General features: G+C 31.0%; 1 protein-coding gene and 1 long non-coding RNA gene across 5 annotated transcripts in view; one reads left to right on the top strand and one right to left on the bottom strand.

The window, feature by feature from the left end:
* Positions 1-896: 896 nt before the first annotated feature.
* LOC136796788 (uncharacterized) overlaps positions 897-17844 on the top strand; it is a 25971-nt gene continuing 9023 nt past the window's right edge. Inside the window, exons 1-2 of one of the 2 annotated variants that reach the window (XR_010844538.1) lie at positions 897-967; positions 4948-5036. This is a non-coding gene — a long non-coding RNA (uncharacterized lncRNA). The remainder of the gene's footprint in view (positions 968-4947; positions 5037-17844) is intronic. The other variant, XR_010844537.1, reaches the window with a different exon arrangement.
* Positions 11006-17844, bottom strand: part of LOC106685637 (lon protease homolog, mitochondrial) — a 25844-nt gene continuing 19005 nt past the window's right edge. For all 3 annotated transcript variants that reach the window (XM_014428429.3, XM_014428430.3, XM_014428431.3), the window contains exons 16-17: positions 16483-16647; positions 11006-11446 (exon numbers count right to left, since the gene is read on the bottom strand). In XM_014428429.3, the coding sequence (XP_014283915.1) occupies positions 11300-11446; positions 16483-16647 (312 nt within the window). In that variant the 3' untranslated portion in view covers positions 11006-11299. The remainder of the gene's footprint in view (positions 11447-16482; positions 16648-17844) is intronic.

Below are 17844 nucleotides of genomic sequence, written 5' to 3' on the forward strand. Positions count from 1 at the left end.
TTGTGTAATTTTTTTTAATTAAACATTTATTATAATACATAATTTAATTAAATAATAAATAATTAAATTATTTATCTCTTCAAAGTTTTTATTTCTTATTCCAATAGAATTATTTTTTCTTTTGTATTTACCTCTATGATAATGTTAAAAATTGTACCTCTTAATTATTTTTTTATGTACGTTGAAGTATTATAAACAACTAGGTTTCTGAATTTTCTTTAAACATTAAGAAGTACTTTAGAGAAGAAAAACAACTAAAGATCTATGACCATTAATAATATTTTGATGCTCAAAATTTTCAATATTCTCATTGATTTTGCAGAACAGAAGCATTTTAATTATTTTAAATAACTTCCAAAAGTTTCTGTACAAATCAACAATATTCACAATTATTTTGTATTTCTTCTATGTGTAAATGTTTAATTAATTGAAATTTTACAATATTGTTAGGTTTTTCAAAATTAATTTTAAAAAATATTATAAATAGAATAATATAATATAGAAAAAAACCCTGATTATTCATGGGTTTTAGTGGTAAGTATTAATTTTTTTTTTAATAAATAGAATAAAAATACAAAATCATATTATTGACCTATTAAAATAATTTATATGACACAAAAAAAATCCTAATACTTTTAAAAAAAAATAAAGTTATAACTTTTCTAAAGTTGCATAATTATTTAAATATAATAAAGAAAATAAAAATTGTTTTTCTTTATTTTAAAATAACTGAACAGAACTGTCCATCACCTACATCTGTAAATAGAAAAGTGTGAGCATTCATACAGACACCTATTGCTAACATTTTAAATGCAAACACTACATTTCAATATTTACACACTTAAACGTAACTTTAAATTGAGCATGTGATTTAACTATGACTCGTTTCATTTCAGTAGAAAACACTTGAGTCCACATGAGACGTTTATCTGAAATAGAAGCATATCCAAATAGAACCACAATATAAGTATGTGCTCTCCTATCATAATATTTCTATTTATTTATTTTGTTTTTGTAAATATTTTTCATTTTTCAGAAATTTAAATTTTTCACATATTCATTCTTTCTAGTATGTTTATAAACAATTTTTTTCTCTCTATTAAATATTAATTTTTATTTTTCATTGTGTTTGAAGATTTATACTTATATTTTCACATATTAATATCTTTATTTATATTCACTAGATATTTTTTCTTTATAATTATTATTTTTTATTTCTATTCATTCTGACATCTACATACTTATTTTTCATAAATCAATAATTTTTTTTTACATTATTATGTTCCCTTTCCATTTATCCCAACTCCAAAACATTTTTCATTACACTTTATTGCCATACACAACCCTTTTTCCCCATAGAGTAATATCCTCCTAATGAACTATGTTCCACTCTGCACATAATGACAAATTCCTCCTTTATCTTCTTAATAAATTTTATCATATCATCACTGTGTCCCAAACCTGGCTTAAACCTAACATGTCTTCTTCTTCTGTAACATTTTAAAGTGTGTTAAATGGAGGAATAATTCCTTCTTTTACCATGTTAAAACGATATAACATATTATAGTTGAGAGTCTGTTACTAGGTCAGTTAAATGGAGAATGATGTCACACAATAGACCAGCTGAGCTCATCACCATTTTTATTGTTGTGTTAGGTTAGTTGCTCGTAGTTTGTGTTTTGATTTTGTTAGTATTGTTTTTATAACTGTATTGATTTTGGATGTTTTTATAACTAATAAAGAAATGGATGACAATAATAATAATGTAATGACAGTTGATAATTAGCTCATCTTGATTCTCTTCCTCACCAGTTAGAAGATCAACAAGGCATTCAGTGGACAAATTTTCACACTACTTCGACTTTCCCCTCACTTTAGGCATGCTGTAATAAATTACTCCAATCAAAACTTAGAAGTAAGCAATAACAAGAAGTTTTGGAAAGAAAGGTTATAAATGAGTTGCTCAGAAAATCCGCTAGGAGCTCTTATGCATTTAACATTTAACATGACTTCAAATAGGGCTGCTCACAATCCTATATTTATAACATTGAACATGGTAAAACATTTTACATTTAATACAACATCATGAATACTCCTTGTGAAGAACTGTACACAGCATGTGCAGTACTGGATTTGGGAGGGAAAACATGTACTAAGCATGCTCCTCAAAGTCAGAAGTGGTTCTTTGAACAGATCTAGTGGAGAGACGAGAGGGAGGTTGGCAGGAGAACGTTTGCCACTGTGCATCTCCCACTTCCCTTTACTCACAGGCAAACTCGTCTTGGTTGCACCACTATACCAGTTTTTCTCTAATCTTTATCAATATTAAATTTAATATTATTTATAATGCTATCTTATGTGCATAGTGTTTGCACAGTTGACAAAAAAAATATGTTATTTTCTCTTAAATGTATTCCATAAATTGTAGTGTAGACTATGGTACTTTATGATAACTCTGCTCACTTTGGATCATTCTATGGAAGAACCACAGTAGAGAAAGAAACACCTGTATACGGTAATATCTTCGAAACACGTCCAATTCAAAATAAAACTGATAATTTTTTGCTGTCAGATTTGTCATTATTCAAGCAAAGCAGGGATATGATTAGTACCTAGTATTGGAACAAACCTTTCTCTTTCTTTTCTTCTTCTTTTTGACAAGGAGCAAAGTATTTTCAGCCAGAGAGGGCCTATTGTTATTTTTTAGATAGAAATAAGAACTCGTTCAACATCACCGAAGTAGAGTCAAATTTTTTTTCTCTTCCCAGCCAGAAAAAATTACCAAAATGGTTCATTTTTTTTATTCCCTTAAAATATTAGTTATAGATTGATCCCAGCATAGATCTACCCAGAGGGGGGTAGCTGTGTATTTTCCTAAAAATGGAATCAATACAATTATTATAATAATAAGTTATGTAATTCCACAATTAATTATTATAAATTTTAGTGAACATTTATTATTAGTATTTAATTTAATAAATAATATATAAAGTAACAGGAATTTTTACCACAGTAAATAAAATAAAAATATATTTTATATAACCAGTGTGGATGAATTTAAACTCAAAGTGATGCTAAGTAAAAGTTGTGCAATGCCCACGTATCACCTGATTTTTTTTTATTTTCAGAAAAACATAAAAAAAAATTAAAATTTGTATTTTAGACAAATTTAGTAAGTGGGTGGATTAATCAGAAAAAAAAATTAGTTCACAATATACATGGGGCTAATGTATATGATGAATGGAGTCTATGAGATAAATATGCATTATTGTTAGTTTTAGTACAAGAGCCGGGAAGAAAAAAAGGCAGTTATCTCACCCCAATATTTGATTACTTTAATAACTTAAGTATAATTACTAGTCAAAACTGATGAATCTGCCAAGTATAGGTAGGGGGAATAAAAAATGGCGGCTATTTTAAAACCTTAATTTTTCTTTCGAAGCTCTATATCTTAAAAACTACCAACAACACTAGAAAATCTAAAAGAACATTAATTAAGGAAGCGTGGATTTGCTGAAATATGAGCCATAATACAGCTATTTACCTCCAATAGTTCTCAAGATATAGCCTTTTAAAAAGCAACATTTCATAAAAATGTACTGCAATATTAGTAGTTGTGAATCTATTTTGAGAAATCTATATCTCAATAACCATTGTACAACATACTGTAACCATTATACGTACAAACATCTATTAGCACTCAAATTAAAGCTAGTTTAATGTACTATAAAATATTGTATTACTTTTATCTTTGTAGAAGTAGTAGTTTTTAAGATATTTGACAAAAATAAACTTACAAAATTTTAATTTCTAGTTGTTCCTATAAAATTTTGGATTTTTGAAAAAATATATCTCTAGACCCATAAGATGCATGTATGTCTGCCAACACTCAAAATAAAGGAAATTTAACTTACTATAAAGCAGTTTATGTCACGTATCTTCGTAGGGGTTGTAGTTTTTATGATATTCACATATGAATATAAATTTGGCAAATGAAAATTTGTTCGAACAACTATAAATCAATTTATTTTAGCAAATTTCATGAAAACTACTATTCCTACGAAGGTAAAGGTCATAAACTACTTTATAGCTCATTAAACTAGCTTTAATTTGAGTGCTAATAGACATCTGTATGTCAAATGATTTTTGAGATATAGATTTTTTAAAATAAAATCACTAACTACTTATCTTTCAGTACGTTCCATACAACATTTTTGTATAGCAACATGAATGTTGCATTTTAAAAAGCTATATCTTGAGAATTATTAAACATTAATAGCTCTATTAGGGCTTACAGTTTAGAAAATTTACTCTACTTTAAATGATGTTCTCTTAGATTTTCTATTCTTGTTGGTAGTTGCAAAGATATAGAGCTCCGAATAAAAAATTAATTATTTTTAGCGATTTGAAACAGCCGCCATTTTTTATTCTCCCTATCTATACTTGGCAGACTCATCAATTTTGACTAGTAATTGTACATAGTTTTCATTGAAGTCATCATAAATTGGGGTGAAACAACTGCCTTTTTTCTCCTCTTGGGCTCTTGTACTATTTGATGTCATTACTTATTGGAGTAAGATGGATCTTAAATTAAAAAAAATTATAATGTACTGAACTTACAAATAATTTTATTTTAAAAATCATAGATATGATTCTAACGTTTGAAATATAGAGAACAGAATTAGAAGGCATGACTGTTTATGGACAATTTTCATGACAATTATATTAAAAATATATTATATTTTTATTTAATTTTGTGATAATTTATAATAGTATTTTTTTAAAAATTGTTAAATATAGATGAATATGGCGTTGGATGTTGTAAGCTCCAAAATGCACAAATGAATAATAAAACTTGAAATGAACCTTAATGATTTTTTTAATGTTTAAACAAATTAATTTTATCCAATTTAAGTCTCAAAACTATCTAAATGTTAAATAAATAAGTTCCAGGTTCTGGCCAGTTTCGCCATCTTTAAGTACAATTTTAGAACCACATCAATTTTAAAAAACTTCATACAGGCTATTCTGCCCAGGTCAGTAATGTGAGTCCAAAATTACCCTATTTTGTGAATTATTCATATTAAATAAAAACTTTTAATCACTCCTTATTTTCACTATTATAATTCATCACAACAAACTTTTGTTGTCATTGTTGTGATAAATTATAAAGATTTGTTTTAGTTTTAAAAAGGTTTCTTAATTATAAAATGATGACCCGAAAATAAATGTATATATTTTTTTTTTATTTTTTTAGTATATTTTTCATACGTGTTTTTAACCGAAATGAAATAGAGAGGTTTATTTAGAAATGATATCGAAAAATGTGGATTGTCATAAAATTCTATTCGCTCCTTAAGCTGGTATGTTTTTAATGGTTATTACCAGAGATTAATGATATTTATTATATATATGTATATATAGTTGACCGTAAAAATTGATATATAAGAGGATGGTCAGGGTTGCGGTCAAAAGTGAAACAAAAATAGTTTACAACTATTTATTTTCCGACGTTTCGCCCCACTTTGCAGGGCTGCTCAAATTAATCGGTTGAACAGTAATTTATTATAGATATTTATTGTAGATATTTATTACAGATATTTATTATAGATGTTATTTATTATATTAGATCTTATATCTTGTTTAAACGAGATATTGCTATATCTCTAATCTTTAAATCCTCTCGATATTTCATTGAAAAGAAAATTTGATACAAACTTATTTTCTAATAAATTTTGAATTCACGAAACAGACCAGCTGATCTTGTCACCGTTTTATTTGTTGTCGTGTTAGGGTTTTTTTTCTTTTGCCTTGTGTTTTGGACTTTTTAAAAGATAAACCCAGTAGCTAAACTTTTAAACTTTTACTTTTCACTTATTTTAGGCATGTTGTAATAAATTACTGTAATCAAAACTTAGAAATAAACAATAACAAAAAGTTTTGGAAGGAAAGGTTACAAAAAAAGTTGCTCAGAAAATCCGCTAGGAGCTCTTATGCATTTAACATGACTTTAAATAGGGCTGCTCACAATGCTATACTTAAAACATTTTACATTAACACAATATCATGAATATCCCTAGTAAGGGAAAATATTACGATTGTGCTCAAGTTCTAATTCGAGTTTTCAAAGAAATACATATTTTTAAGTCCCCTAAGTCCTAAAAACCTAGACTCACAAAATGGTCTGTGAACAGTCTAGCTCGAAATGGAAAAGTCATAGGAAAATTTTTTTTCTCTAACTTCCTAAATCTTTATTAATAGCAAATACTTATATACAATTTTAACTTAACCTAATTATATGTACATTTAATCTTGTCTTACCGGATGGCATTTTAAGATAAGAATACATTGTCCGCTGAAGGCGGGTAAACAGAGGTGGCTTGATAGCCGGGGGCTCACAAAGAATGGGAAGGGACCATTCCGGCTGGACATCATAGGAAACTAAAATTTGACGTGGTTATATACTTGAGAAGTAACAACAACTATTATACTGAAATCGATCCACGGCTTTATAGAATCGATTTTTTCGACTATCTCCAAAACGGCCCTAACGATTTTAATTAAAATCGATGAATCAATGAGCAATATGAAACCTTTGATATCAGACAGGCTATCCTCATAGAAATAGATCAATAGTGCTTAAATGCCGTATTTCCATTAAATTTCAAAAAACCTCATGTAAAGTACCTTTTATTTTGTTTATTTAAAAAAAAAAAAAATTAACAGTTCTGATTTTTGGTAATAATAAACAATGTATAAATACAGAATATTAAATACTGGAAGATTATTGATTGACCGTGTGTAAAGATGAAAGGAATATGGTCCGGGTGCGGTCAAAAAAACTCAAATAGTAGAAATATACTATTTTAATGAGCCAACGTTTCGCCCCACGTTGCAGGGCTTCTTCAAGGCTGGACAGTTCCGGTGACGAGGTGATGACGTAACAATACGGCGGTTAAACAGACGAGCACTGCGGCGGATATTGCCGTTATTAGTGTTTGTATCTTGAGGGCCCCGTGTGTTTTGTGACATACTGGAAGATTATTGATTGACCGTGTGTAAAGATGAAAGGAATATGGTCCGGGTGCGGTCAAAAAAACTCAAATAGTATATTTCTACTATTTGAGTTGTTTTTTTTTTGAGAAAAAAAAAAGAAGAAAATAGTGAACTTATTTGACAGATTATTTCTTTCTGGAAACATGCTATGATTAGAAAGGTAAAATTGTAGAGTTGACATGAAGACAAATATGATTATGAACCTCATATTGATATCGGTCAGTTCCTAGAGCTGCAAGTGGATTATTGATAATACTGATCCACTTTTTATAGAACCCGAAAATGATGTAATTAGCTGGAAGATTCTGTACTGCAAATCCACATGAAACTACTGCAGAACAATCCTTATGTATAATTTAACATTAAAGAATTTTTATTAACAAAACATTTCATACAATTGCTTTTTTATTATTATACAAAAATTAATTCTGAAAAATATGTGAGTAAATGCGAGATTTCCCAAAATTCGTTGTCTGAAGCTGTAATGAAGATTCTCAATTGGGGTTGATTTACTAAACAAAAGTGGCTACAATTTATCCAACCGGTCATGTATTATTAATCAATTAAACGTTATGTAAGTGCTTCCTTAAAATTTTTATTTTAGTGCATTATTTTTGTTGAGGTGGTTGTATATAATTAATTAATTCTGACTTCATTTGAATATGTGAGATACCCTTTACCAGAAGAACTCGACAATACGTGTTGATATAGGTTAGGTTCCATATGAACTCTACTATGAAATATCTGGAGGTGAGGGTCCTCCTCATGTTGATTAAGCAGAGAAGAGAAAAATAAAACAGTTAATATTTAAAGACAAAAGATAATATTAAATAATAAGTAAATAACAGTCAGAAGTCGAAAAATGAGTAGGAGAGGGGGGTGCATGAGAAGAAAGAAGTTAAAGAGTAATGTTTACAGGGTTTTTGGAACCTTTTCTGCCCTGCCCCCTCGCAGGAAGGGGAGATGGGATGATTGTTCGGAAAACTGGATTGAAGGAAGCAGGGAGACTGTCAAAGAATTTGATGTGTTGTACAGTTTCTAGCTGTAGTTCGTTATGAATGTACGTCATGTTACGTCTTTCTAGAGATGTTCCTCTGCATATCTTCGGTAGTGTGCTGTTCTGGTATTTTTGTAGTGATTTCAGGGGTAAGGTTGGGTAAAGGAAATGTAGTAGTGGTGCACCGCGTAGTAGTGATGGTCGTAATATTGCTTTGTGGATGAGTAATTTCGGTCTGAGTGACAGCCCTGGTTTATAGATGAGGTGTTTTGAGTTGGTATGACGTCGCCTTGACGATCTGTATTCTGTTTTGTATTTGTCCGGTAAATGATAGGTGTGATTCTAGTTTCATACCAAGGTATGTGAGAAGTTTCTTGGATTGTATTGTCTAGTTTTGGTGCTCTGTTAAGAGTTTTCTTGTATAAGAATGTGATGGCGTCCGTTTTTTCGTGGATTGATGTGTAGGAAACTTCTCTCAGTATGGAACTAGCTTAAGGTTTCGAAAAGGATAGCAAGTTCTACATGAACTAGTTGTAGGTCCTTACGAAAGGAAGAAAAGATGTAGGAAATAGGAGATATTATTATATTGTTGTTACCTGTTATAAAATAAAGTACACATAAGAAATAATACACATATCAATATCTTTGTGATGACTGTAGTAGTTCACATAGCGGTAGTTAGGTTGGTCATGGCGGCTTGTAACCATTTTAGCTGTAGTAGTTACAGTATAAACGAGCAGATAGCGGTGTCGCTATATTTTTGTTTGGTGCGATCGTCAAAAATTCCATTATCTTCAAGTTTCCAAGAATAAATCCTAAATACCCATTTACGTGTGACAGATAACTGTGGTGATATAACATGATCATAGGTTTTGCGGTGATATAACATGATCACAGGTTTTGCAGTGATATAACATGATCACAGGCTTTGTGGTGATATAACATGATCACAGGTTCTGCGGTGATATAACATGATCATAGGTTCTGCACAAGTTATGTTAAAGTATTTATACAATTATTACATATTAATATGTCACCATAGTTTGACTGAAGACTGTAGTGGTTCATGTCTCCGCAGCTAGATCCCAATACAGCATCTTATATGACCAGCAATAGTAACTGTGTCCCTACAATTACCATAAAGAAAAAGGAAAATTAAAAAAACAACATATTTTATACTGGAAACAATTTAGCTAGTTCAAAAAATGAATAAAATAAAGAAATAAAAACAACTTAAGACCACTTAAAAGACACATTGAATGTAAAGCGATATTAAAATAACTCTCGTTCAAGACTGCAAAAGAAATGAGGGACTGAGTAATGATAATTTGTTTAACCAAATCTTGGCTTATATTCGTCCAAGATCAGTTACTTATCATGCTTGTTTCATTCAATTCAAGTCTGCCATCTTTTTATATCTAGTCTATTTTCAGAAACAAAATTAAATTAAGTTGTGGTCCCAATCTAGTCCTAGGGGTTGACCTGGATGGCAGACATGACAAAGCAGTAATAGAAAAAAATCTCCCCAGGCCAGATTCAAGTTGGTGCCGCTGCAGTTACAAGGTAGCGTAGGTAACGCCTCCTAGCTACAGATATACTTGACTACCTCCCTCCTCATTCTGTAAAGATCTTCAATGGACTGGTATTCTTAAAGCTTACGGAAGGACTTGAAGACTATTATCTTTCAAATGATTTTTCGAGTAGTGTTTCTTTATCTTCTCTAAGATGTTGATCTTCACATCTACAGCGGTCATCAACACCTCAAGGACATGCGATTAAACATAATCTTTGAGGTTTGAACAATTTTTTTTTAGACCCCCTTCCTGGTCAGGGGGGTTATCTAGAGGTGACCAACCTATTCTAACCATGGTGGAAGATCAAGTCTTTTATTTGGTGGGACCACCACGAAATAACCACCCCCATGCTGGATTTGAACTGGCGCTGCCTGCAGTTCTCAAGTTTTTAAGACCAGCGTCTCAACCACCTGAGCTAGGGATGCCACTCTTTTCAACATGTATATCACACAGTGAATCTGAAATAAAAAAGGAAAAAGGTGGGTAGGAAAAGCTCTCTACCTTGGAAGTGATTTTTCTCCCCCCTCCCACTTCATAATTTTTGATGACAACAAAATTTTTAATGATGATGTAAAAGAAAATAGACAACAGCAGTAGTTTCAGTTCACAGTCACACAAATAGGATGGTTTTTTTTTTCAGGAAAATCCATCAGACTGTATATTTCTAATAATCATGCTATGTATTGTAATATTCATCAATTTATTATTAGAATCAATAAATATTGCATTAGAATCTTCTGATCCATTAAAAGCGAATGTCTTATACATAACTATGATTTTAATCTTACACTATCTCTAGATGGTGTTTAATATTCCACAAAGTTGACTATGCAGAAATTGAAAGACCTCGGAGGGAATTTCCCTTTCAGAGAATTCTCCTCCTTGGGAGGCAGTAACGCAGACAGTGGATTAGTAAAATCTAGTGCTATTTTTAAAAATGTATATTAACTTATTTCACTCTGCCTTCTCTGGATTTTTCCTTCTCTATCCTATACCCTTATATTCTTATCATAAGGACTGACAGCTCATACCTGCCAGACTTACATTTCCCTTCGCGTTCAAAGGCTCCAAACCTACAGAGCGAAGTTTCTTTCTTGCAAGGACTTACGGCTTAAAGACTCACTCATCCAGTTCATTCCTCTCCAAACCAGCTACCTAACCTATATGAACATACATTCTCAAGGCCTTCTGGTATTAGAACACCTCGCATATCCAATTGGAGACAGAACCATCTAATCTAACCCAACCAACAACTTGACCAAAGAAAAAGAAAAACTGCATACTTTTTATATTATTTTAAACCTTATAATCCTAAAGTTAAAAGCTATATTTATTATTCATAACTTGAATAGAATATTTGTAAAAAGTATTTCAAATATCATTTTGTAAATAAATTTATTATATACATCAATGAAAAAAAAATCTGTCTCGTTTGTTCAGTCTTGTCTTATTATACTTAGATAATTAAATAGGTACCATTTACAAAATTAACTGAAATAACAGTAATAAAAAATATTAAAAATAAATACAAACAATTTCATTTTTTAATATACATTATTTCCAAGAACACTGCTTAATATCTCTTTGATGATATTCTCTAACAGAAAGTAGTTCTTCATTTGGAAATATTTCTACTCCGAAGTTATACTTCTTTTTAATTCCTCCGTTAATGTTATGAAGGAAAAACAATATCATATATCTGCTTATAATGACTGACAAAATGAACTTCCAATCCTTCGGTGATGTATTTTGGTAAATCATTGAAATCTTTTTTATTTTCTTCTGGGAGGATAATACACTTGACTCCAACCCTTTTAGCCTGTAATGAAAGAAAATGCTTAGCAACATGCTTGTTAGTTTATACTAGATTTACTAAAGCCATCAATCATTGGTAGATTTTGAATAATGATGTTTCTATTCATAATTAAGATTATGAAATATAAATTTTTAAAACTATTTTCCACACAAAATGCACTATAAATGCATCTGTCAATATGACAGATTTCAATAAAACAATATATGAAATTTCAGAAGTAATTACAGGTTTAATATATACCATAAGAAATAATAATTTATCGAGAAGATGGTTAAAGTACCAGTCAAGATTATCTGATGCAGTGGATGCATCACACATGTCCCAAGTTGAAGTTATTGCTATTTTTGTGATTTTTGAAAAAAACATAAATACTGGAAAAGGCAAAAATTATGAACAGAAAATGTTAATTTTTCTGTTGCTATCAAATTCAATCGAAAATATAAATTTTGTTTCTGCCAAGAATACAATATTTTTTGTAAAATAAAGAGCAGTTATGCAATCGGGAAAGATTGTGCGGTCTCAGGCATTTCCCATTCAAATCAGATTTATCAATTTTTCTCCTCCAGTTGTTCATAAAATTCTTTAATATCTTGTATTTATACATTGCATATTATTTCTAACAAAGAGAACTGTTTATTTTTTTTCAAATAAACAAAATTAAATGTACTTTATAAGATTTTTAAAAAAATGTCCTCATTTAAGCCCTGTCAGACTATTTAAATGTGGATAATACCTAGCTGCTATTAGAGGCCATTTACATTGACATACAGAGTTTAATCAAAATAGTAAGAGCTGCTTTTGAGTAAATTGAAAAAAAGGTGTAAAATCGATTCTATAAAGTGGTACTTCTAATTGGTCAAAAGTTACTGTCACGCCCCAGGGATATACCCACCTTAAAAATGCTTTATTTCAGTTTCGTACGACTTTTCATTTTGCGTGACTTATTTAGACCCCAAAACGTGTGTTTTGATTGAAAACTAAAATTTGAAATTTTTCTTATGGCAATACTTTCCCTAACCATATGTGGGAGAATAGGAAATGTAAAAATTGGAAAAAACTATTAATCCATCATTTTTTAGCACATTTCAGGGAAACAAAGAATAAGATAAAATACTTCTTTCCAATGTTAACACCCAGTGACTTCAAGTCTTCCTCCACATCGTCCGTCCTAGACCTGCCTCTTCCCCTTTGTTCTTCTGGACGTCCTTCCATTATTTGTTTTGGGAGTCTTTTGTGATCCATGCGATAAACATGACTTATCCATCTTATTCTCTCCTTTTTAATGCAAGAAACTGTATCAGGTTCCCCATAAAAGTCCTGCATAGGTTTCTATGCAGTAGTGACTTCCTTCTTCGGTTAGGCTGTACATTCTTCTCTGAATCTTTCTCCCATATACTCAGCAACCTCTCCTGCTGCTTGGTTAGGGTCCATGTCTCGCTACCGTACATGAAAATAGAACATATTAATGTTTTAAATACCCTTATTTTAAGGATTCGGGGTATCTATCTATTTTGGAATATCTTTTGGAGCTACCAGTAACATTTTTTTCCGTTCCCGATAGCTGTCATTATTTCCTCCTCTACCTTGTTATCATTGGTTAAAATTAAAAATAAAACATATCAAAACAAAATATTATAAAAAGAAAACTTATTGAACATTTTTGCCATCGTTTTATCCACTCCTCTCTTTATACCGTCTTGTCCCTTAGTCTTATTTTTACTAGAGATGGTTCCTCCTAGCACTCCATACAGTTGATTTTAGTATTCACATATTTAATACTTTTATTTAATTATTAAGTAGACAATTAAGTTCTTATAAAAACAAGACCCATTTATGATCTAGTTTTATTGTATTCCTTCATTTAGTGTGCGTTCATTAGATGGTTGCTCTTTATTCCTTTTATGTACGTTTTCACTTTTACTTATACATGGAATATAAAGTAAGGGACAGTATTGCGATCATGAAAAATTTTGAATTTGAATTTTTGACGGAAATACATGTTTTGAGATATTAAGTCCAAAAAACTTCATTTTGAAAATGATCTGTGAACAGCCAAGCTCAAAGACAATAATCTTATCAAACTGAAATTATTGGGTTGTAAAATAAGTTCATAGCGTTTTTTTACTGGTGATTTCAATAAAAACTTCAGATTCATATAAATATTTTTAATCAATTATATATGACCCATTTTGGTCTATTGCATGTTGCCATCTTTCAAGTAATTTTTTAATTCCGTCCTTCCAGAAATTCTCAGATTTAAGCGCAATGAACTCCTCTGTGTGTTTTGCAGTCCTCGAGTGAATTAAAGTGTTTCCAGTTAAAAGAGTTTTGAAGGGCATGAAATAAGTGAAAATCTGTTGGGGCAAGGTGAGGTGAATAGGGTGGGTGGAAAAAATGGATCATTAACGTTGAATTTCAGAAGGGAATCGCAAATGGATATGCGGTCCAACAAATTCTTTTCGGTCAAATTGTGAGGAACCTATATATCACTTTGAAAAACATATCCCACAACCCCCAAATGATCTGAGACACTTGCAAGAGATATGTTAAGCGTTTCTGGCGTTATCCCATGTCGTAGAGTGAGGGTTGTCTGTGACCACTGCTTGAATTTGGTCATCATCAACAGTTGAAAGACGATCCGAGCGCTTTTTATCTTCCAAGTCAAAATTTCAGGTTCTGAACCGAGCAAACCACTTATATTTATACTTTAATGTTAGATAGATTTTATCCTCATTGAAATAGACTAAATTTACAACAAATCTTAATGTGAAGTACAGTCCATCTAAAACGAGTTTGCCTGTACCCATATACGCAGGAGCTCAACCCCCTATCTAGCTCCTCCTCCCCTCCACACCATAACAAATCCCTCCTGCCGGGAACAAAGTCTACAACAAAAAGTTATTCTTGTTTAATTTTTGTTATTACAATTTTCCTTCACTTTTTTTTCAATTTAAATTTTACAATGTTCAGGAAAGGAAGTTCAGTTGACTGAGTGAAGAGAAGACTGGGAGGGTTGATGAAACCTTTCCTCCTCCTTTACCCACAGGCAAACTCATCTTAGATGCACCATCTCTTTAATTTTGTTATTTGAAAAAAAAAAAAATGAACAAATCTCATAGTTAGCAATAATATGCAATGTATAAATACAAAATATTAAACAATTTTATGAATACATGAAGGAAAAAATAATAAATCTGATACAAACCGGAAATGCCGAGACCACACGATCTTTCCTGCTTGCATGATTGCTTTGTTATCTTTTGTTAAACTGTTGTATTCTTGGCCGGAACAAAATTTATATTTGTTTTTCTCATCTCGTAGAATAGAAAAATAAAAATTATATGCTCATAATTTTCATCTTCTCTGGTCTTTAGTTTTTTTTTTTTTAAATCACTAAAATAGTGATAACTTAAGTAGATTAGTAAATGAAAGTTGTCTGATATTAGCACCGCACCAAATAATGGTTTTTAGCTCTGAAGAATGTGTGCTATGTGGACCAAAATGTCACCATTAGATAATAGATTTTTTGCTATTACTTGTATTTATTTTGATTAGCACCCCTGACAGTCTTCTTCTTAATTATTAATATGGTCAATTATTCAACATGCATAAAATAAATGTATGTTACATTCCATCAGACACAATCATATACAGGATGTTTTAGAGTTGTATCATAATTTAAAATATGAATTAGGGTTCTCAAAACAAGAGAAACCTATGAAGGTATGTCTGATAACATTTGGTTTAGGAGATATTCCGGTTTAAAGATTTTCATTGTTATGTATACTTAGTGTTACAATAAATACAACATATAACAACTAGTTAAGAAAATGTGAACATTGATATTCAAATTAAATGTTGTTTAAAGTTACCTTCAACATTACGACAGGTACGGCATACTTCTTAAATAGCATTAGTGTCCAAACAGTATTAGATATATATTCTTGATTTGAAAGTTTTAATTAACTTTATTTGTAAAGAATTAAGGTCATTGATTGGGCATGCATAAACTTTTTGACTGATGTCACCTCCTAAACAAAAAATCCAGAGGTGGCTGATCAGGAAAGCATAGCAATATCATACATCCCTTCTGCCTGGTCACTGCTGCTGTGGAAGAAAGATGTCGAGCCTGTATTACTAGTAAAGGTAATCACGATGAACAACATTTAATATGAATATTAATGTTTGTAAGTTAAAAAAGTAGACAGTATCAAATGATCAACAGACTGAGATAGACCAGTGGATAACATGAACGAAGAGAGCCTTCTTCTCTTTGTCAAGAGTACTGAAACCCCCCCCCCCAAAAAAAAAAACAACTCTAAACAATCTAAGGGTGTAAAATGCCATGATAAAGCCAGGAACCAAACCTGGGTTCTAACAGGAACCCTAGAAAGCAGAATTGAGAGATTTGAACAGAAATTCTTCTGTACAATTACAGGAGGGATCTGGGATCAGAGCCTTAAACATGGAGGAGAAGAACTAACAATGAACTGGTGGAATTGTAGAGACTGGTCAGTCAATATCTCTTGATATGAAGGCAAGAAGGTCAAGATTGGTGAGGCATGTGGCTTGAAGCAATCCATCAGGACGACTCTACACAACAATTAATGCCAGTAAAGTTGGCAGACCATATGGGGAGCTAAAAACCAGATGAATAGACAGAATCAACAAAGATGTGAAAGAGATGCATGCTGCAAACTGGAAAGCAGTAGCCCAAGATAGGTAAGCGTGGAAAAGGCCGGTTGGGCAGGCAAAGATCTACAAGGTCTGTAGAGCCAACCGAAAAATAAAATAAAGTACCTGGAACATACATTAATTTATTTATTTTAACCAAAATAATTCATAACAATGAAAATCTTTAGATGTGAATATCTATTAAACAAAGCATTAATAGATGTACCTTATTAGGGAATTTTCTTCTTGTTTTGAGATCCTTGATTCATATTATTAGTTAGGACACAACACCGAAACATCTGTTAGAATCTAGAAACTTTAAAAATATATATTAACAACAAATATAATGATAGTATTTGATATACCGCAATAGTTTTTTCTTTGATTCCACCAACTGGTATGATTTTTGCATTAAGAGTTATTTCTCCAGTCATAGCAACATTTTGCCTTATAGGTTTATTTTGAGCAAGAGAAAGTAGAGCTGTAACGATAGTACAACCTGCACTGGGTCCGTCCTTAGGCGTAGAACCCTGAAACAGGTTAAGTGATCATACTGACTCATCTATAGTAGAAGTGCAAATATAACTTATAAGAAAGTTTATATAAGTAGTAAGGTATAAATAGTATAGGTATAGGTTATGTGATCTTACTGACTATCCTAAGTTAGAACAGCAAATTTAACTTATATGAAAATTTATATAAGTAGTATAGTATAGCTTTGTTAAAACAAGGCTATGTTTAATAATTAATTTGCAAATAGTATTTACGTAGTATTAGTATTTAATTTATTTACATTTATTTTTATTTGTATTATTTTGTTTAGGATTTTTGTTTATTTGAAAAGAAACATATGTATTATATATTTTGTATTGTAATAATTAGGTGTAAAAGAAAAAGTTGCTGAGGATTGTTAAACAATTGCTAAGGGAAACTAGCAGCAGGTTGACAATCTACATTTTAAAATGAGTAGTTGCTAACTAGTAGCCATTATAGTTTCTAACCAGCCTTGTCTACATTCAGTATGTATTAGTTTGGACATTTTGAGTGTTTTAGTAGACATTACAGTTCGGAACCCAGACCTTTTCTACATTTTTAGCCTTTAACTTGATTAAGAGTTGCTGGTAATTTACAATTAATTGGTCATATAGTATGATTCAATAGCTCTGTCTATGTACTTTATACGTTTGTTTGGACAATTTTATGGTTAATTTTGACTATTACAGTGCACTACCAGACCCAGTCTCCATATTAGTTTGACCTGTTGTTTAAATACATTTTGATTATTATAACGACCAGACCCTATCTGTCCTCATTAAGGGCCAGGGTGGCCATATAGGTTTTTGTACAACTTGATTGTTGATTGTGATAAATATATAATACTGCCCACAGCGATTATGAAAACAATTGTGGTAAATACTTTAATTAAGGAACGTATTAAAAATCCAGCATGGACATGGAATCACCAACTTTTAACCAGTGTGAGAGAGCAGCGGTATTTATAATTACAAAGCGATGATGTACACATCTTTACAGAAAAATATCTTCCTCTAACCTATCGGAGTGGATCATCTTTTCTTTAGGATCACATCCCATCTCATCTCTGACCATTCAGAGTCATCACCCAGTATTTTATTTAATTATATATATAACTAGCTGGCCAGGCAGTGCATTGCTATTGCTATATTTCTAAATATAGATTTAATGATCACAATTGATATAGTACAAGA

This window comes from Halyomorpha halys, unplaced genomic scaffold, assembly GCF_000696795.3.
Source record: "Halyomorpha halys isolate HHAL.00 unplaced genomic scaffold, Hhal_1.1 Scaffold719.1, whole genome shotgun sequence".
In the NCBI taxonomy this organism is placed as follows: domain Eukaryota; kingdom Metazoa; phylum Arthropoda; class Insecta; order Hemiptera; family Pentatomidae; genus Halyomorpha; species Halyomorpha halys.